This window comes from Agelaius phoeniceus, chromosome 21 (assembly GCF_051311805.1).
Source record: "Agelaius phoeniceus isolate bAgePho1 chromosome 21, bAgePho1.hap1, whole genome shotgun sequence".
NCBI classification, from domain to species: Eukaryota; Metazoa; Chordata; class Aves; order Passeriformes; family Icteridae; genus Agelaius; species Agelaius phoeniceus.
In genome coordinates, this window is record NC_135285.1 from 2,093,425 (window position 1) to 2,114,845 (window position 21,421).

General features: G+C 52.6%; 1 protein-coding gene across 2 annotated transcripts in view; it reads left to right on the forward strand.

The window, feature by feature from the left end:
* The first annotated feature begins 2,038 nt into the window (after nt 1-2,038).
* LOC129128747 (histone-lysine N-methyltransferase EHMT1) overlaps nt 2,039-21,421 on the forward strand; it is a 124,783-nt gene continuing 105,400 nt past the window's right edge. Inside the window, exon 1 of one of the 2 annotated variants that reach the window (XM_054646245.2) lies at nt 2,039-2,159. In XM_054646245.2, coding sequence (XP_054502220.1) covers nt 2,139-2,159 — 21 coding nt within the window. In that variant the 5' untranslated portion in view covers nt 2,039-2,138. Of the gene's footprint in view, nt 2,160-8,958; nt 8,983-21,421 lie in introns of those variants that run through there. The other variant, XM_077188987.1, reaches the window with a different exon arrangement.

A 21,421-nucleotide genomic window follows, 5' to 3' on the forward strand; every position in this document is an offset into this window, starting at 1 on the left:
CCGCGGGGACGCTGCCACGGCCCTGCCGGTGCGCAGGGGTTCTCCGGGGGTTGGTTGATTAATTAATTAATTAATTATTTAATGAGCTGCTGCTGCCAAACTGAGGGAGAGGCTGCTCGGAGGGGATGGGGCGGGCGGGGGGCGGGTCCCCAGGCCCGGGGACTCTTATTTTGACCGCGGCGCTACCGGGCGGGCGCTGCCGCCGCTGCCGGGCCGCGCTCTGGGGCCGCCGTCTCCTTCCCCCGCCGGGCCGGCAGCGCCCGCGGCGGCCCCGGGGCTGCTCACGGTGTCCTGGGGGCTCCCTGGGACTCTGAGCAGCTTTGGGAGCCTCTTGGGGTCCCTCACACACCCCCAAGTGGCTCCGCTTCCCGGCACCCGCGGGGGCTGAGGGGTCCGGCCCGGGGTGACGGGAGGGACACACAGCCCGGAATGGTCGGGAAGGACACAGAGTTCGGGGTGACCGGAGGGACACTCAGGGTGACCGGGAGGGACACACAGCCCGGGAGGGCCCTGCTGGGGACGCTCCGGTGGCGCTCCGCTGTCCCAGCCTGTCCCACAGCCTGGGGCACCGCGGTGTGAGGGCAGCGGAACCCCCGCCCCGGGACTGTCAGCGCATCGCGACAGCGACAGCCCCGGGGCTGGCACAGCTGTGCCAGGAGTGCCCGGGGGCTGCAGCTGTGGGACAGAGCGGGATAACCCCGGCTGTGCCCAGCGCCCGGCCAGGGCTCCCCGCGGAGCTGCCCCCGCCTGGAGCGCTGCAGGGCGAGAGATTCCCTGTAAACACAGGGAGAGGGGACACACCAGGATCCCCCAGCCCCTGTCCCTGCCCAGCCCCTGTCCCAGCAACCCCAGCCTGGGCATCCCTGGCAGCGCTGCCCAAAGGCTCCTGGAGCTCTGGCAGCCTCGGGGCCGTGCCCATTCCCTGGGGAGCCTGGGCAGTGCCAGCACCCTCTGGGGGAAGAACCTTGCCCTGAGCTCCAGCCTGAGCTGCCCTGGCCCAGCCCCAGCCGTGCCCTGGCTCCTGTCCCTGTCCCAGAGCAGAGATCAGAGCTGCCCCTCGGGAGGAGCTGGAACAGAAATGTCCATTTGCCCACTCAGAGGAGCGAGGTGCCAGCTGGTGCTGCAGGAGAGCGGTCTGAGGACCAAGGGATGGGGTCTGTTCCTCCAGAGAGCAGATAAGAAATGTGTAAATTGACTTCAGGGCACTCAAAGGCTCCTGTTTCCCCCAAGAAACACGGATTGTCCTGTCAAGGAAGCTGGTGCAGCAGTACCTGCCCATCCCTGTGTCTCCCTGGGGCAGGTGTCATTTCCTCAGGGTGGCATCTGATGCAGCTGTGGGGCCAAGGAACCCTTGCAGGCGTTTATCTCTCCCCTTGTGCTATTTTCTGCTTTACTAGAGAGCTGTAAAAGGGATAATTGTTTTACAATCATGGGTTTAGGGCCTGGGCACTGGGAGGGGCCGTGAGGGGTTTGGGAGGGTTGAAGCTGTTGTGGGTACTTGAGGTGTGGGAAAGGCAGTGAGGAGGCTGAAGGGACCCCTCGGTGGGGCAGAGCCAGGGCGAGCTCCTCCCTCTGCCCCATCCCTGTCTTTAGGTGACACCAAAAACCTTGCACAAACTGGCCTGAAATGACCCAAAGGTGGCAGAAGCTAAAAAAGGAGGTGATTTTCGACCTTTTGGCAGGAAAGACAGAGGGACTTTTTGACGCTTTCTGGGGTTTTTGCAGGGATTTTATTTTATGTAGGTTTCTGGGCAAGCTTGCTGCTGAAAGTTTGGGGAGCTCATGATGCGCTCAGCTGGGAACGGGGCCTCTGGGCGTCTGCGGGGCACTCGGGGGTCTGGGCGGGATCAGTGAGGAGCCGTGGTTTGTGGGAGCGGTGCCGGGAGCGCGGGGTCCGTCCCAGCCCAGCGCTGTCCCCGTGTCACCGCAGCGCCATCCCCGCTCCGCCCGTACGGCACTTCCCGGTGGGCGCCGCCATGACACCGTACGGCCAGCAGGGCCCCTGGGGGCCGCCATGCTGCCGCGCGCATGCGCCGTGCCCGGCCGAGAGTCTCCATTGAGAAGAATGAGGGGCAAGGGGCGGAGCCAAGGCGCGAGGAGCCGCCGGGGGGGCGGGGCTGCGCTCCGGGGCTCCGGCCATGGCCACAGTGGATGCCGAGGTGAGTGAGAGCGGCGGCGTCCATCTACCCGGGCGGGGGGAAGGAAGATGGGGGAGCGTGGAGTGGTATCGCCCAGGGCCAGGCGGGTTCTGTCGGAGGCCGGGAGGGGGGCCGTGCCCCCGCCGCCCCATGGTTCAGTCCAACTCCTCTGAGGGGAAGAATGTGGGAGCTGCTGCCATTGTGTGTAGGGGGGCCCGGGACTCTGTATAAGTTACACCCCTCCACGGTGAGTCAGTGGTATGTGCCATACAGATTCCGGGGCTCCCCCCAATGGGAGCGAGTGCGTGTGGCGGAGGCGGGAGGGGGGAGCGGCGGGGCCGCCATCCATGTTCCGGGGCCGCCCCATGCGGCGGGGCGGCGCTGGCGCGGCTCCATCCAGAGTCCGGGGCCCGGCCGGGCGCGGCGGCGGCGGCGGCGGGCGGGCCGGTGCTATGAGCCATGCAGGGTCCGGGGCGGCGGCGGGCGGGAGCCATGCAGGGTCCGGGGCCGCGGGCGGGAGGAGCCCCTGAGGGAGCCGGGGCTGCGCGTCCCGGGGGAGCCCGGCCCGGAGTTGGTGCTGCCGGCGCTGCCGCTGCGGTGACACGGGGACAGAACAGCCCTGCCGTGCCTCCCCGGAGCCGCGCCGAGCCGCCTGGGCGCTCCCGAGCATGTACAATCAGCCATGGAACGGTTCGGGTTGGAAGGGACCCGAGGATCCAGTGGCACCCCTGGCATGGCAGGGACACCTCCCGCTACCCCCGGCTGCTCCAAGCCCGTCCAGCCTGGCCCGGGACACTGCGGGGATCCCGGGGCAGCCGCAGCATCCCTGTGCCAGCCGGGCCGGCCCGGGGTGTCCGCAGAGCCCCCGTCACAGCCGGGCTCGGGGGAACACGGCCCCGCATCCCCGAGAGCGGGCACTGCCGTGGGGTGGCGGCAGCCGGGGCTGTGACCGTGCCCGGCAAGTGAGGGCACACGGGGCTGCAGCACCGCTCAGTGTGCCAGCCCCGGCTGTGCACAGAGGGTAACCTTGGCACAGTCTGTGCCCTCAGGTGAACGCTGCAGAGCGGCTGGGCTGGGCTGGCTGCTGAGCCTTCGTGCACTGGGAGAGCCACCAGGTAATGACACAGGTGTGCATCGTACACGGGCTGTGACACAGGTGTGCAGTTGTACAGAGGCTGTGACACAGGTGTGCATCATACACAGACTGTAATACAGGTGTGTATCATTGTCAGACTGTCATACAGGTGTACACTTGTGTATGGACTGTCATACAGGTGTGCAGCTGTACAGAGACTGGCATACAGGTGTGCTCTGTACATAGACTGTAATACAGGTGTACAGCTGTACAGAGACTGTCATTCAGGTGTGCACTGTGCATAGGTTATAACACAGCTGTACATTTGTACACAGACTATAATACAGGTGTGCATTGTACACAGACTGTGATCCAAGTGTGCATCATTGTCAGACTGTCATACAGGTGGGCACTGTACATAGACTGTCATACAGGTGTACAGCTGTACAGAGACTGTCACACAGGTGTGCATTGTGCACAGACTAATACAGGTGTACACTCATGTATGAACTGCCATACAAGTGTACAGTTGTACACAGGCTGCCATACAGGTGTACAGCTGTACAGAGACTGTCATTCAGGTGTGCATTGTGCACAGGTTATTACACAGCTGTGCATTTGTACACAGACTATAATACAGATGTGCACTGAACACAGTAATACAGGTGTACAGTTGTACATAGGCTGTCATACAGGTGTGCACATATGTGCAGGCTGTCATACAGGTGTGCATCATTGTCAGGCTGTCATACAGGTGTGCAGTGTACACAGACTGTGATCTAGCTGTGCATCATGCACAGACTGTGATCCAGGTGCACACTGGTGTACAGACCCACTGCAGCTTGTGCCCACAGCCAGGTGTGGTCACTGTCTGGGCCCCCCAGGTGTGCCAGGCTGGCTCTGCCTTTCCCAGCTCTCTCTCTGCAGTGCCTTGGTGGCAGGGCTGTGCTCTGGCCTGTGTGGGGTGAGGTCTGTGGGACAGCCACTCAGGTGACACCAGCAGTGCTTGGAAGTGCTGCAGACAGCTTGGATTTATTCTTCAGACAGGATTCCCATCATTGTTGGAAGAATGTCCAATGCTTCCTGTATGTTTTCTGTTCCATCCCAACTGGCCTGATCCTGCTGCCTTTCCCTGCTGCCTTTGCAGAGGATGAGTGTTAATTTTCCCCTGTGACAGAGAAATCAGCCCTTGAGTGCCTCTGTGACTCCATGGTCCAGTTTTGCTTCCAGGAGAGTGGCAGGGCTGTAACTGGGGCAGGAGTTGGCTCATAGCTCATCAACTCCTAAAGCACAGGTCAGTCCTAACCCTGCAGACACACAGGTTTTATTTTGGGAAGCATCTCCAGGGGCCCTGACTGGGTCTGCCCTGTGAGCAGAGCATTGAGAACCACTGCTCTCAGTCAGGCACAGTATCCCCAGATGTTGCTGTGGATTATGGGGAGGGAACAGTGACTCATTTGGAGTTTAATTCCTCCCCTCCCCCATGAACTCAGTTCTGTCTGAGGCCAGATCTTGCTTATACCCCTCTGAGGCCAGAGGGGAGGAAGTTGGTGTAAGTCAGGCTGGAATGTGGGGACTGGAGGAGAAGCTCTTTGCTTCCCTAGTGCTGGTGTGGGAGAGCAAGGAAAAACATCCCACATTCTGCCAAGTGCAAGATGGAATTGTTTCACTTGGTGCAGAGAGGTGCAGAGGTGTGTTTTTGGTGTGTTTTTGGGAGGAGATCCTTGCTCCCAGCAAAGAGCTGGGAGGGAGTGGGCAGGTTGGGAAGGTGATGTCTGTGTGTCTGCAGGGAGTGCCCAACCAACTCTGCTGGCAGCCACTGAACTCCAGACAAAATCTCCCAGTCTAGAACAGCTTCTTGCCAGATCTTAGTGTTGATGGCTGAGGGAGGATCTCTTTGAACACCAAGTTCTTGCTAAGTCCTGTGAACTTCAGTTGTTTTTCTTCTCTGTTACCTCTGTCCCAGGTGATCTCTGTGCTGGGGAATGGCTGTGCTGCAGTCCTTAGGTGCAGTAACCACGAGGCTGCAGAAAAATCTGATTTTGCTGTTGGATTTCTTTAGCAGATGTCTTATATCCAGTCCAGTTTGGGGTTGTTACGTGCTTCAGACCTACTGCACTAAAGTTCAAACTTGAAGGAATTGAGTTTTGAGGAATTGAAGCTCTCTCAGCCAGTATGTATGAGGTGCACGTTGATCAGATTTGATGCTGCTCCTCCAGTTTGCATCAGTTTGCTGGGGAGCTGCCCTTGTGTTTGTGTGCTTCCCAAAATACTCATTTGGTGCAAGTTTGAACTTCAGGCCGTGATGTTTTTCCTGGGGCTCGTGGTGACCTGGGGAGGCTGGTGCAGGAAGTGAGGAGTGTGTGTGTGGCTTTGAGTGAAGTGGTTCCCTTAGAAGTCACGCTGCATTTTTCATCTTTTTTTCCCCTTCTGTCTGTTCGGATCTGTAAAATCTCCTCTTCTGGAGGTGCAGCTTTGATCTCTAAAGTGACGAGCTGGCAGAGCAGGCAGAATTCCTGGCTGGGGATCTGGGATGGGCTCAGCCCCCAGCAGATCCTCACACTGGATCTGGGATTCTGGGATGGGTTCAGCACCCAGCAGCTCCCCAGGCTGGATCTGGGATTCTGGGATGGGCTTAGCACCCAGCAGCTCCTCACACTGGATCTGGGATTCTGGGATGAGTTCAGCACCCAGCAGCTCCCCAGGCTGGATCTGGGATTCTGGGATGGGCTCAGCACCCAGCATCTCCCTGGGCTGGATCTGGGATGGGTTCAGCACCCAGCAGCTCCCCAGGCTGGATCTGGGATTCTGGGATGGGTTCAGCACCCAGCAGCTCCCCAGGCTGGATCTGGGATTCTGGGATGGGCTCAGCACCCAGCAGCTCCCCACACTGGATCTGGGATTCTGGGATGGGCTCAGCACCCAGCAGCTCCCCACACTGGATCTGGGATTCTGGGATGGGCTCAGCACCCAGCATCTCCCCACACTGGATCTGGGATGGGCTCAGCACCCAGCAGCTCCCCAGGCTGGATCTGGGATGGGCTCAGCACCCAGCAGCTCCCCAGGCTGGATCTGGGATTTTGGGATGGGTTCAGCACCCAGCATCTCCCCACACTGGATCTGGGATGGGCTCAGCACCCAGCAGCTCCCCAGGCTGGATCTGGGATTCTGGGATGGGCTCAGCACCCAGCAGCTCCCCAGGCTGGGCTGAGCAGTTCTCAGGTCAGGGTGATGCTGAGGCCTCTCCCTGCCTTTGATTCTGCCTCTCACCCCCTGCAGGCAGTGCTGGGAGCTCCCTGAGCCCAGTGCCAGCTCAGTCACCTCCCCACAGCATCAAGGGCCAGCATTTCCCCAGCTGTGCCTGGAGAGAGGCTCCTGCAGCAGGTGCTGAGTGCAGGAGGGATCCCAGGAGCAGGGAGGGAAGAGCTGCAGACTGGCACTCTGTGTCTGCCAGGTGTCACCATCCAGCTCTGCTTCCAGGCCTTCCCTCCCTCATTCCCTCCTGCCAGCCAGGAGAGGCCTCTGTGCTTTTTAATTCACATTTCAGTCACTCAGCTCAGGAGGACCTGGTGTGTTTTAAACCCCAGCTCTCATCCTCAGAGCTGTGTCCTGCAGGGCAGCTGGATCCCTGAGGTGTGTTCACACCACACCTGTGCTCACTTGTGGTACATTTCTCCAGGGGCACCAGGTTAATGCATTTGAACTCTGTCTTTGGGCAGAAATAGAAGTGGTGTTGTGTTTTGTCTTTTTTTTTTTTTTTTTTTTAATTGTTTTGTTTTGTTTTGTTTTTTCCCTCTCTGATACTCATAAGGAGGTTTTAGAACTTTTCTGAAGTAGGGAGGTTACTCTGTTAACAAGATAATAATTAGACACAGCCCTGGCCCTGGTGAAGTCTTATCCTGTGTCAAATAGGTGCTAACTTTTATTTTTTTCCATGAATTCTCACATGTTGTGGGCTGGCAAAGGCCCGTGGGGAACTCATCCTTTTCTTCCATCTAGAGAAACTTTAAATAATAACAGAATGAGCAAATAGGACTTGTGAAGCTTTAAGAAAGCCTTAGAAGTGCCCTTCAGCTGTGCTAAGCTGATGTGACTGAGCCAATGTGACTGAGGAGAGCATCTGAAGAACATTTTGTCACTCAAGGCAGAATCAAAGGCCTGGGTTATACTTTAAATAAACTCTTCCAATATAATTATGCTGGCTGGAGAAAATGATTTTTCATTTCTTCTTGCTGAAATTGTAATAAAAGTCCTTGCTGTGGATGCAGCTTTATTAGTTTAGAGGTGATCCCCGACCAAGGGGGCTTATTTTTTGCTTTTCAAAGCAGAGCCTTGCTCTCCATTTGAGGAGTTTTGCCCACATAGTTCTCTGTCCATGAACACAAAGGAATTGCTCTCCCACTGCTGTGTCAGCAGAAACCCTGGGAGAGATGCAATTGCCAGCAGAGAGCCCAACAGCAATGGGGAGAAGAAGCAGCTCCTCCATGGGGGGAGCCTCTTGGAGTCTCCCTGCCCTGGGAGCAGCTGAGTGAGGAGGGCACGAGCATCCCTGGGCTGTCCCAGTGCCAGGGTGCACCAGGGCAGCTGCTCAGGGGCTGGTCTGGAGTGCCAGTCTGAGCCTTGCTCTTTCCCACCTTGCCTGGGCTCTGTCCCTTCCCCTCTCCACCCCAGAACTGCTCTTCCCTGTGGGGAATGGATTCATGGAAAATTCTCAAAGCCTGACACAGGGCTCACATAGTATGCAAACCTTAAGATAAGAAGTGCTGAAATTTGCTATAAATCCATTTCCCACACTTCCCCTCTTGCTTTTTCCTGGCAAAGTGCTGGTTTGGGCCACTGCACCCCAGAGAAGGAGGAGGTGAGAGGGGACTGTGTTTTGTGAGGGGTTCAAGGAGTCTGTTTGGGTGCTTCAAGACACATCTTGGAGAGTTCCCTCTTCCTGGCTGTTGAGGCAGCCAAAGGTCCCCACGGAGCTCAGGCAGCTGTGTGTGGAGCAGGAGGAGCAGGGAGCAGCCCTGTGAGTCTGTGCTCCCTTGATGTGGGGCTCTGTGGGCAGGGACATCCCATTGCTGATGGCTGGAGTCTGCTTGAAGTGGTGAAGTGAATCCAAGAGGGAATGAAGAGTTTGGTGTGGCCCTCCTGGCTCTGGAAAGTTCCTAAACCCAGAATAAACCATGCTTGGAAGAGCTCTCAGTGTGGTATTGCTGTGTCTAAAATAGAAAAGCTTCTCAAAGCTTTCCTGCTTTTAAGTAAAACTTTGTAGCATAGAAAGTATCAAGCACATCCAGCACATCCTCTTTTCAAGTAGGAAATGTTGCTCCAAGAGGATTCCTGTTTCCTTAATGCCCAGCACAATCCCCACCATTGTTTTGCCATTTGCTCCTGTCTCAGCCTGGATTTCTATTTGGGATGGTTCAGAGCTGCTGCCTGACTGATGGCCCAGGCAAATCCTGAGCCAGGTGAGCCCACCTGAGTGTCTGGGTGTACTAGGGGCTGGCTTGGGGGTGGGGATGGGCTATTCCATATTAATCCATCCTTTTCAGTGTCTCCTCCTGGCAGGAGAGCTCTCTGAGGCAGTGTCAGTTCAGGACAGGGAGATGCTGAGTGGCAGAGCAGAAAATTCAGGTCCACTTCTGTTTGCATAAGGCTGATCATCCTGCAGAGCCAGCACATGGACAAGGAGGAAATTTGCAGGTGGTGCAGCTGGGGAGGAAGTAAATATAGAGCAAGATAACCAGGCTGACATGGATAAACCCAAAATAAAGCCAGGTAAGTGACTGAGCGTTCCAGGGAAATGTGAAATTCTGTGAACAGGGATAAAAATAATGACAGTGATTATATCCTGGGGTCAGCTGGGCCAGAAACTGCTCCAGAAGCTGCTGTGAGCTCAGTGCAGCATTTGCAGCAGCAGCAGGACTGGGGAGCTGAGCTGGGTGGGGATCAGAGGTGCCCAAAGATGGCACAGATCCATTCCCTGTGCTGTGGGCACAGCCAGCCCAGGAGCCCTGGGAAGCTGCAGCAGCACTGCCTGCTCCTGCTGCCCTTGCTGGTGGCAATCAGAGGAATGAGGAGTTTATTGCTTCTGGGGGCAGCCAGGATGAGCCTGATGGGCTGAGCCATCCCCAGAGAAGGGAACATGAGGCACCTCTGTGCAGTGGGAATGGCACTGCAGGTGTCTGAGCTGCTGCAGGCTGTGCTGGGGCCTTGATTATGGTCAAAGTTGTTCAGAGTGCTGCTTCAGGCTTTTAATTAATGTGGAACTCAAGTGCAGATGTGGACAGAAGGATTTGAGCATGCTGTCCTGCAAAAGGGAGCCCTGATCTCCCCAGGCTCCTGGCCATGACCTGCAGGTGCATTTGAGTACAGCCCTGGGAGCAATGAAATGCATCTTTCCCTCCTTTTTTAATTTTTAAGCATCAGCTCCTGTTTTCTTGAGAATCTGAGCTACCTTCTTCCTCTCCAGTTGCACATTTCCAATCCTTGCAGTTTCAGAGGAAGTTTTAATAGGTAATTTCTCCCACAGGCTCAAAGCCAGAAGGCAAATTACCCCAATGCTTTATCCAGCTTCACTGGGAATTGGGGATGTTTCATACTGCTGACCCAGAGCATTCAGAAGCTCTGCTTCTCTCAAAAATCATAATATTGTTTCAAGAAGTGGGAAATTAAACATGCACATGGTAGAAGACTTAGAAAGGATTAATGGGTTTCAAAATTACATGCTTCATCCAGCTGCTGATTTGGGAATTGAAAGTATGCCTGTTGCAGAATTGGGAGGGAGGTACTGAAACGTGGTGTTCCTCAGCATCCAGTGAATGCAAATATCCCAAATCTGTGATTCCAAAGCCTTACCCAATTGCCAGACTGACTCCACGTTTGATGCTGGGTTGGCTCAGCCCAGGTGGGAGCAGCTGGGTGGAAAAACCCTCAGTACATTTTATTTTGTCTTCCCTGTAGTTTAATTTGTCCTCTCTTGATTAGCTCGAGAGTTAATGAAGAGCTCCTGGGGTGTCACCCAAGGCACATTTTTAGGCTGCTTTGACTGAAGTTCATTCCCTGTGTGTGAGTTTTGCTTGAGGCACATGGAGGGTGCTGGAGGCTCCTCTTGGCTCCTCCTGCCTTGTGAGGGGCATTTGGGATCTGATTTGGGGCAGCACCTCCAGCCTGGAGGTCACTGGGACCTGCACTAAATAGGAGATGGCTGTTGAAGTCACTTGCATTTTTGGGACCTGGGAAATGATCTTCATTTTTTGATGCATTTCATATGTCCACTGAGGCTGGCAGCAAATTTACAGCCTGTCAAGTGTGGGTTTGGAGGTGTAAAGTAGAGAATATTTGTATTTAGGAGATGAAAGCATTAACAATGGGCTGGGAGCTGGTTTGTGTGGTTCCATGTAGGATCCTGCCAGTTTGCACATAAACCTCCAGATTATGAGAATCTGAAACATGAGTCTGAATATTTTATTAATTGAAGAGTATCATTAATATTTCATGGCTTAAATCAACACCCAGAAGGCTCTGCAAAAAGCACCACTGCTGCACTGATAACCAAGACATGAGGTGCTTTTAATTGCAAACTTGTTTGTAATGGCTTTTGTTGGCTCTGTGTTTTAAGTGTTAAGGGTCTGTGAGTCCCATACATTTGAAATCCCTTTGTTCTTTGGATTAGGAAGGGTGTTCTTTAGTTGTGCTGGGCTGGATTCAGATTGGTGCTTTAATGCCTTCTTAATATGCAAAGGTGATTGTTTGTAAGGTGTCCTGTCGGGCCTGGAGGTGACATCTGGAATATTTAATCCTTTTTGCCACACTCTGAGGACAAACAAGGACTGTTCCTTTAAAGATGGCCCTGGGTGAGCTGCAATATTTCCTCTTGCTGTAGTGCCAGCTCCTGTAGCTCCAGGAGCATGTGTGGAGAGGTGAGGTGAAGGTCCTGCCTGTCCTTTAGTGACATCCCCCTGCAGCAGGGAGGTGCCACCAGTGAGCAGACAGACAAACTGCAGCTCTGCCTGCTTTGAATTTGGGAATTCACAGCGCCAGGAGCTGCCGGCGTGCAGCGTTGGGAAAGGCCAGCGAGGGGGGATCATATTCTGTCTTTTATTTCCACTCTGGTTTCTAGGAGCTGCAAGTTGTATTTCTCATGGGTTTTTCTCAAGATTTTTAAAAGATTTCTGCCACACACAGTGAGCTCCATGCCTATCTCGCACTTCTTCTGGGTTTTTATTGTGAGTTTTGTTGTTTCCTTCCCTGTAGAATGTGCCCTTTGTGCTGGTGATCTGGTTATGTTCTTGTGTTTCTAGGAGTTTGCCTTTCATAAGAGCATGTTGGTATTAATCATTTATGGCTTTTATTAAAACCTTACTGGTTTGATGTTTTCTCAGCCTTCCAGACTGCCCTCACAGAGGCTGCTTTATAGACATCATTTATCTCCTGCCCCTGGCTGACAGCAGCCCCAAATTTTCCCTCCTTCTGCAGATGCTGGTGCTTTGTGCAGGGAGGACGTGCACGTTGTGTGGCTGTTGCTGCTGGGATTGTGGCTCATGTGTGGGCTGGAATTGGGGTTTGAGGCTGCATCAGTGACATGGGACACATGGATTGTCCCCATCCCATCCCCATCCCCATCCTCATCCCATCCCATCCCCATCCCATCCCCATCCCCAGTGGCTCAGGTACTGACCCGGTGTGACCCCAGGGCTGTCACAGGAGGAGAGGAGGAGGAGAAGGGCAGGAGGTGATGAGGAATGAGGCTCATCTCTCAGCTCTGGGCCTTGGCCAGTGCTGGCAAGTTTCCCCAGCCAGTTTGCCTTTCTCCACCGGGCCTTTGTTCCCAGCCATGCTTCCCATGAAAGGCAGGAGCTGCTCCATTGGCTGCAGGGAACCTCCTCCCCACACTGCACAGCCCTGCAGGGGATGAGCCCCAGGGCTGCCTGGGGGCTGGGAGCCCCGGGCTGGCACCTGTGGGGCTCCCAGTCTCCTCCTGTGACAGGGAGGAGAACCAGCTGGGAGGGGGGATTTCCATTGTCTGCCTTGGGATGAGCCTCAGCACCCTGTGCCTCTTTAGGGTGGGCAAGCCCTAAGGACACAGCTTGGATATTCCCCAAGAGCAGGAGCTTTGGTCTGGTTCCCCTCACTCGTGACCCAGCAGCTCGAGGCTGGCGTGGGCAGAGCTGCAGAATTTGCAGACGTGGCCAAAGAGCTGCAGGAGGAGGAGGAGGCCCTGTGTCCGTGTGTGTTTATACTCTGCCTGCCCAGGATAGCCAAAACTCTTCTTTAAATGACCAAAGCTCCTCAAGTGGAAGTTGGAGTGGGGCTGCCAAGAGTAACTCCCGATGCAACAGTGTCTGCTCTACAGAGAGATGTGAATGTTCCCTGGTGTGTCCCGGTGACTCAGAGCCCTCCCTGCCCCATGGTGATGCTGATGCAGCTGCTGATCCCTGCCAAAGCAAGCAGTCCCCACAAGGAGATTAGACAGCACTCCCTGCCCCCCTGCTGGGTGCTCGTTAACATTTCCTTGCCCATGTATTATTAATTAAGCTAATTTTTATTGCCCTCTAAGTGTGGAGGATGCTTTGTAAGCTCGGAGTTTGTGTCCCAGGGTTCCTGCAGCGTGGTCCCATGTGTGAAATGAGGCTTGGACTGTGTGGTTGAGTGTTAAGGAAAGGTGAATCTATGGCTTTGGCTTTCTTTTTTCTCTCTTAGCAGCTGCCTGGCTGGTGAGTGTGCTGCTGTCTGAGCAGGGGCCTGAGGAAATGCTGTCTGTGCAGAATTAGTGCAGACAGACAATGGGACTTAAGTGCAAGCAGAATTTGCAGCATTGACCCTCCATAAGACAGAAGATTACCCAGACTGGAATATTATATTAAAAAGAGTTTTGGGACCTGATCCAAACCTACAGAAGTCAGGGAGGGATTTGCCATCAGCTGCAGTGAGAGCAGCCTCCCTGCAGTGTACCAGGCAATGGGGCAGGCAGCAGCTTAAACAAAAGAAGTTAAAGAAGTGTCCAGGCAAGGCTGGTTGAGGTTTTGCTGCCTGTGGTGCTTTTCCCAGCTGTAAAACAGAGGTAATTTTCTCCCCAAAGTTCAAAGGCTTGACTTGGTGTTGGAAGCCTTTAACTGGAATTGTTGAAGAAGTGCTGAATGTTAATTTTTAAATGTAGAGATTATCTTCATTAGGTAAGAGATGGTGAGTTACATAAGGGTCACTATTTTATATGCTCTGGGTTTTGGCTTTATTCCTTGACATCTGGCCAGGCCTGATGAAGGGAATAGAAAACTTCCAGAAGCCCTTTGTAAAGTATGAACTATTTGTGATCAAAGCCAGTGGGACTCTGAAGGTCCAGCTCATCCTCTCTGGACTTGTGCTAGCAGCCATGGATTCACCTTGAAAATGGGACCTGTGATCTTTCATATGTTCTTATTTTGTTCTTAAATTAGGCTAATGCATCCTGTTCCAACTGATGCAATTATTAACAAACCTGGGCAATTATGACATCTATTGTACAGACATTCTGTGCTCCTTGCTAGGAAAAAGACACTTTTAATAAACAAATCCACCTTGACAACCTGTCAAGGACTTTTCTAAAGCAAAATTGAAAGAGTCACCTCGGTGACCTTTCCTTTCAGTTCTGTTGTGTTTGGGTTTTTTACACTTGCAAGGGCACAGCAGCTGCAGCTGGAGGTTCAGGCCTGGTTTCAGAGGGCAGGGAGGTGCAGGAAGCAGGGAGGGAATCCCAAGGGCTGGGTCCCCCCACCAGCATCCCCTGCCCTGCTGTGCCCCAGTGCAGGATCCTCCCAGCCACAGCCTGCATCTGGCCTTGCAGAAACCCTGGGAAAAACTCTGCTCTCTTGGTTAGTTCAGCTGTTTTACTTTTTAATTTTATTTTTTTTTGAATGAGAAAAAGCCCTGAGTTTTTTGGCACAAATTCTCAATGCTTTCTTTTATTCCACATGTGACAAACTGATGTGGTTTCTCAGCCTGGGTAGGATCCACTCCATCGTGGGCTGCCACCAGGAGCTCAAGGCAGATCTTAAATCCTACTTAAACCTCCCTCTCCAGCAGATCAGCTTTGTTTGGCTCTGGGCACAGGAGTGGGAAGGAGTGTGTTATATTCAGTACTAGAAGTGAAATTGCATGGAAGGAAAATCAGCCAGGATTGTTTTCTCACTGCATTATCAGAACTGTGTGAAGGGTTGGCCAATGGAGAGTTGTGCTAACTGGAAATATCCCTGTGTGTCACATCACCCAGGGAGGAAAGGAGGAGGAAAGAGAGGGTTTCCTGCCTCTGCCAGACATTCCCTGCTCCTGGGTGTCCCAACAGATTGTTGTTCCCTTGCTGCCTGGGGACTGAGAGACACAGGCCACCTCTGCAGGGGAATTCCCAGGAAAATGGGCAACCACAGAATCACTGGATCAAGCAGGCTGGAAGGACCACAGTGGCTCATCAGACCCATTTCTTTCTGTGGGAATTCTTGAATCAGAATGTTTGTTAATCTCCATGTGAGTTGAGCAGTGAGTTTTCCCAAGCTGAGTTTCAGAGCTAATCCCCTGTAGCCACTGCCATTATCTGGGTGCTGTGTCCCCTCCCCTGAGCTCCCCAGCTGTGCTGTGGCACTGGGCACATCTGTCCCTCCCCACAGGAGGCTGTATCACCTCCCTGCCTGCTGGGCTGGGCAGCTGCTGGGGGGAGCAGTTAACATCTCTATCTTTTCTAGTGCATGCTCTGAGCTGCTGATGTGACTGCAGCAACTTCTCCAGGGGTATGGTGCCCAAAATCAGATTAGAATCCCTTTCCTTGCCCTGAGAGCCCCCAGGGGTGTGATGAGGGATCTCCCTGGGGCATGGGTTGTTTATATGAACACAGTTCCATGGGGGAATAGCCCATGGTCCAGGGCAGAGCCAAAGCAGCAGGAAGAGGAGCAGGGCAGTGCTGCTGAGGGCTCTGCTCTGGAATTACCCAACAAGGCCAGACTGGGGGGTTTGGGACTTGCAAACATTAATGCATCAGAGCAGTAATTACTAATTATGACAGTAATACTGTTCCAGAGCATTCAGCACTGCAGGGAGAGCTGTTTGTGGTGACACAGGGGCACAGACACTGGAGCAGGCTGCAGGTCCAGGCCCTGGCTGTGTGGGCAGGTGTGAGCCTTGCCTCCATCCAGGAATGCTGTGTGGGTGTCTTGGATGGCTTGAATGTGGCTGCAGCTTTTGCTGGCAAAATTAGCCTTCCTGAGTGAGTGAGCTGCTTCCATGGCATAAAGATCATTTTGGATGGGCTCCTGGGCTCCTCCCAGCCCTCCTCAGCAGAGCAGCAAGAAGCAGATGTGATGTGTTTTCCCCTCAGTTACAGGTTTATCCATTGGATTTGTAGAAATAGTTGACAGGATGATCATGGCAGCTCCTTTGCATGCTGAAAGCAATGACTGTTAATGAAGATTGTGTTTGTATGATGATGATACCCAGGCTGAAGCTCTGTGTGGGGAGTTTTGGGGCACAGCTGTGTGGGTATCAGCACATTCAGGCAGGAGAGCATTTCTGTTGGTCTAACTTTGACCTGTCACAACAGAACTGTCATGTATAGAGGTGCCTTTATCAGGAATGACTAAAAAGATGCCAAAATTGTGGTTGGACCAGTCTTCAGGTCCTTGGATTAATTGACTTCTTTTTTTACATTATACAGTTCCAGCATTTGTCATTCTGCCTGTGGGAATTTTTGTATTTTTCTGTGGTTTTTGTTGTAATGGGTCAAATGGGGAAGAAGCTATTTTGGAATTGGGGAGCTGGGCTGGAGGTGCCAGCTGAGGTGAGGCTGGAGCACATCCCAGTGCTCTGCTCTGTGTGCCATGGGCCAGGTGCATTGCTCAGCAGAGCTCAGAGGGGACAGAGATTCCCCAGAGCTGTGAGCAGGCACAAGGAGGCACCTGAGCATTGGCACTGGGCTGGTTTGGAAGCTCACAGCACAGCCATGGGTAGCAGGGCCTTGGGTCAGGCTGCAGCAAACCCTTCAGGTTTCCTCAGGTGTGGAGGCTCCCTGAGCAACCTTGGCCCTGTGTTCCCAGAACAGGCAGGCTCTGCTGCTGGCATCCTCACAGTTCATGGGACATCTCCACCTCTGAATTTTAATCCAGAGGGGGGAATAAATACTGTTCATCCTCTTTGCTGCTTGGTCTTTAACCTGTGCAGGTGGTCACAAGGAGCTGAGACCAGCTCTGAGCCAGGCTTTGAGCCTCACTTCCCTGGAGCTGGTCCTTCCTTTGCTCATTTTCATAATCCACCCTGAGGATTTTTGTGTCTTCATCAGCTTCACCCATGAAGGATTTGCTTAAGCTTTGAAAAAATTTTTTTTTTTTGCTTTTACTCTTCAAGCCAGACACCTCCAGGACTTCTCCTGCTGCTGCTGCTTAGTTTGTGTGAGTGGTTTGTGCTCTCATGTAGCAAATGTGGCTCCTGCAAGGAGCTCCCTTTCCTCTCAGAGCCTTCTGGAAGCTGTTGGCAGAGCCAGGGTTAAGGCCAGGTAAGAGGAAGACCAGGCACAGAGGGACAGTGTTTGTTACATAACAAAGGTTGCCTTTAAACTGTGTTTTTTATCATGGGCTACACATCAGAGTTAGCCACGTCCTTGTGACCAGTGTGGTGCAAAGGAATCCAAGTGTGTGTGGAGGATCTTCTGAGCTCTTGCAGAGTTCTCCAGGGTTAGGATTGGGCTGCAGACAGCCTGCTGCAGCAGACACAACCCTCCAAGGATGGATTTTGGCAGTGGGTTCCATCACACAGCAGCCTGGTGCTTGCTGTCTGTCCCTGCCCAGCTCCAGGGGTGACAATTCCAGCCAGGACACTCTCCCCACACCCTGTGCTGAACATGCCTGAAGGGACAAAGGGGATCCCTGAACCAGTCTGCTTTGAGGATTATTTCCTAAAGCATCCATGTTCCTTACAGCAAGGGCCCCTCTGCTAAGCCCTGTAAGGTGCAGTGGGATCCCCTGGTCTCAGTGAGCTGCTGGAATGTCACCTAACTTGGATTTGTCCAGTGAGGGTAATTCTGACCACATCTCCTGCTGCAAGGATGACCTGCTGGACATGCAAGCAGGGATTTACTCTGCCTTTACAGAAAAACACATCCCTAATTCCTGCAAAGTCAGCTGGGAATGGCAGCCTTGTGCTGGGCATGAAAGGATGGATATGGAGGGGAGCAGGGCTCTGGTCAGTCATGGGGCTCCTGAGGAGAAGCAGACATGGGGCTGAGCTTCTGGAATTCCTTACTGGGATGATCTACTTGCTAAATTATCATTCTGCCCAGCAGAGGATGGGAGATGGCAGTTCCCTGCTCTGAGGGAGGTCTCCTGGTCCCATTTTACATTGTTACTGTCTCCTTGATCCCATCCTCCGTGGGGCTCTGGAGTCCTTTTGTTCTCTGCTCTACTTTCCAGCATTTTTGTTGCTCTAGCAACACTTGCAGCCCCAAAGCAGCGGGATCCTGGTGCTAACACAATGCTGCATTTGAAAGAAGGAAGCAGAGCACGACAGGTGATCTCCAGCTTTTGTATGGAATGGCTGTGCCTTGAGATGGGAGGATGAATGGCAGGTTGTGATGTCTTATTGTCTTGCAACTGGCATTGCTTTTGTCATAAAAGGTGAGAAAGAGTTTTGTGTTGCTGCCACAGCTGTAGTTGTAAAGTTGCTGTGTTATTTTCCTTGTGTGGGGTAGGTCAGCACTGGTTGGAGAGGGGCTGTGGGAGCCAGGCCCATGGCAGGCAGCTCCTTCCTGAGCAAATAAAAAATGTTTTCCATGCCCAGCAACTCCAGCAGCTTTGCAGGCTCCTCCCCAGAGCTGGGCTGCCACTGGACTGTCCTTACAGCACGGATCCACTGACCTGCTGGCCATCTGCACTTCTGGAGGGGGATGGAAAAGGGTCCATTTTTATATCAGAAAACCTTTCCTGCAGAACTCAGGAGCCTCTGGTGCTCTGCACTGCGGTTTGTGGGATCCTGTCAGCTGCTCTGGCATTTTGTAGCTTCTCTATATATGGTGAGAGTGATACAGGAAGATGCATTTAACACCTTTTTTTTCCTCCTGAGTGCTCTCCCATGCTTTGCCACTGTGCTGCAGACAAGGCTGGCAGTGTAAAAGCCACCTGTAGGTGCTCTGTGGGTAAGAAGAGAAGAAATCTTTTTGAGATTTTGGGCACAGCTTCCCACAGCTTCCTGCTGGCCCAGCCACTGCTGCAAGGACCTGAGTGCACCCTGTGTAGATGGAAGGGAAAACCTCAGTAGGCTCCTCAAGAAGTTCTGTCCCAGCTGCCAAGTAAAGTTGAAATAATCCATTACCTGCTGCCTTTCACCCAACCTTCCCTCCCAGACCACTGAAAAGTGTTGAAGACTGTGATTATTTAGAATGTATCTTCAGACACCTGAATTTTGTGGCAAGTAGAGTGTGAAGAGTGAGTACCAGCTATGGGATTGATTGTGTTTCCATTGGGTCATCCCTTTTTATTTAGATTTTAGGCTCAAAATCTTGTTTTTTCAAGCTGGTATGGTTGTAGATACTCAGTCTGCAAGATTTGGTCATCATTATCAAACACTTCCCTTCCTGGGACCAATGGTAGGATATTCCCAAGTCATTCCTTTTCCTCTCTTGGGTGCTTTGCACTTTTTGGACCCCTGGCAGCCAGCCTAGATGGGATCACTGTGGTGTGGTGGTGGAGCTGCCCCAAATGTGATGAATCTGGGACATTTCTGTAGCACTGGAAGCCTCACAGGCTCCAAGGGGCTTGGATTTCCAGTGCTTGGGCAGCTTTTGGGTGTCTTGGTTACATCCTCCTGTGTCCCTGGTGAACTCCTGATGTGGAGGACAGAGCATCCTGCAGGCCACCACCCTCCTCAGCAGCACCAGCAGGATTATTGAAGTGGTGCTGTTCTTTTGGTCCTTTTGGGCTGTTGCTATGACTTGTGCAAGAACCCATGGACAAACAGGGAAGTTTCTAGAGTCTACAGAGCTAGACAGAAGATTGTGTTTGCCCTTGCAGTGATAGATAGATAGATAGATAGATAGATAGATAGATAGATAGATAGATAGATAGATGATATTGTCATTGCACTGGGCTGGCATTCCAGCTGCATGCTCAATCTTCTGCAAATTAAATGGGCAATTTTTATCTCTTTTCATATAGATGAGCCTGTAAAGGGAGCCTGCACTGAGGGCATGAAATGCCTCCCTGGGTTTTCAGCTGGTTTTCTTTGTTGCACTGTTGGCACTGCTGGGTTGAAAGTGTTGCCTCTGGGTCACACTGAAATGCTCATGAGGAGCCTTTGGCTCCTGTGCTTGTCTCATGTTTAGGCCATGAAAAGGTGAGGAAGTGCATTTCCTGGGATGAAATGATTAATTGTACACCCAGGGTACAGAGGTCACAGCAGGGGGATAAGAGAGGTGTTGTTAATTTGCTCTCTTGGGGGTGTTAAACATGTTTTTGTTGGGGTTTGAGGCTCCTGGTGAGCAGCAAGGTGTGTCCCAGGGACTGGGCAGTGCTTTGGGAAGGCTGCTTTTTCCCTACAAGTCATTGTTTGAAGGAGAAGGGTTTTGCTTCCTCCTCTCCCTCTCATCATCTTCATCCAGCTGCCACTCATGCTACTCCTGAGAGGTGAGGAGTGGCAGGGGTGGATTTCAGCACATCACCTTCTATCTCCTGAGCTGTAAATTAGTGATAGCCACCACACTGTTCTGCAGGAATCCCCCTGACCTGGCTGCTCTTCCAGCCAGTTTGAAGGCTGGGTGGGTTTTTAAATGATGATATTTTAAAATTTGAGAACAGCTTTGATTTATTGACCTGCTGCCTCCACAAATCGAGCTGTCTGGGCTGGCATCTGCAGATAAGAGGCTGTCGAGTAATTGCTTATTATTGACTGATTGCCAGCTTGGGCTGTTTGCTTGCAGAAGAATCAATAGTAGTCAATCTTCAAAGTCTAAACTCTCAGGGAGTATGACTGGTTTCCAAATGAGGAATGACAGGTCAGGATAACTCCATAGCTGCTATCCCACCTTCATGTGTGGGTGTAATCCTGCTGTGGAGGAGGAAGAGCGGGACACGATCTTCCTCCGTCGAGGCTTTTTCACCTCTGCCTTCTCCAAAGTCTGGGGTTTTCTTTGCTGGGGTTTTCAGGGTCAGATCCCACCTGGCTCCAGACCTTCCCTGGAGGAGCTGGGGCAGGCTCAGCAGCACCTGAGATCTGTGGGAGGCGAGGGGAGGATGAAGTGCTGCCATCAGTCATTAAGTCCCTGAAGGATGGAGCAGGGAGGGGTGGCTGAGCAGCCTGTGCTCTGACACATCCAAACCAACCAGTTTGGATACTTTATAAATAAAACAAAGCCTCTATTTTAATGCATGGTAACAGAGATTCCCTTTCTGGGGGTGATTCTATTTAGGTGGCAACAGAGCAAAATATCCAGTGTCACCATAGGTTTTATCATTTCTAGCGGGCACGGTCGCTATGGTGAGCGAGCATTGTCAAACGCAGCCATAGCCCTTCTTTAACACTCTCCTGGCATCCTGCCTTTTTGTGGATTCACTTCTGGGGCTTAAAACATTAAAGGGGCTTCATGGCATCAAAGACACTCAAGACTTTTCGAAAAATAAGTACATGTTTAGGTGGTTGTAATGGCTGGGCTGAAGCCTGGAGCTGGGTCTGGGAAGTGAGCTCAGACCTTGGGCTGCAGCCCCCTCTGGGATTTTTCTCCTTGGGCTCAGGGGTTGTGATTTTCCCTGGACTCAGGGGTTGCAGTCTGGTTTCTGCATGTCCTAGACTCAAGCTGGGTTTAAAACTTGAAATAAGAGCCTTTGGGGGGAGGGGGAGGCTTGGATCTCTTTCAGCTACAAAGAGCAATTAAGCAACAGGACATAAAATAGATAAATGGGAAGGGGAAGGGCAGAACCCTGGAATATGAGAAGATGAAAATGGAAGAAACTATTTCTGCAGTGTATTTGTCCTTAATGTTGGAGCTTTATTTTCACCAGGAAGGCTTTGAATTGAGGGTCATCCTTTGAGGTGAGGGAGAAATATCTCAAATAGAGCAGTTTAATCTATAGTGGTCTAGGAGAGAATGGACAAGATTACTTGAACAGCCTTGTTTAGATACTGGATTTGTTGTCTACCAGCAAATCCTCATTTGCATGGGTCCTTAATCTGTGGAGTTAAATGTGTCTCAGGATCTGTTACCAACTGTGAT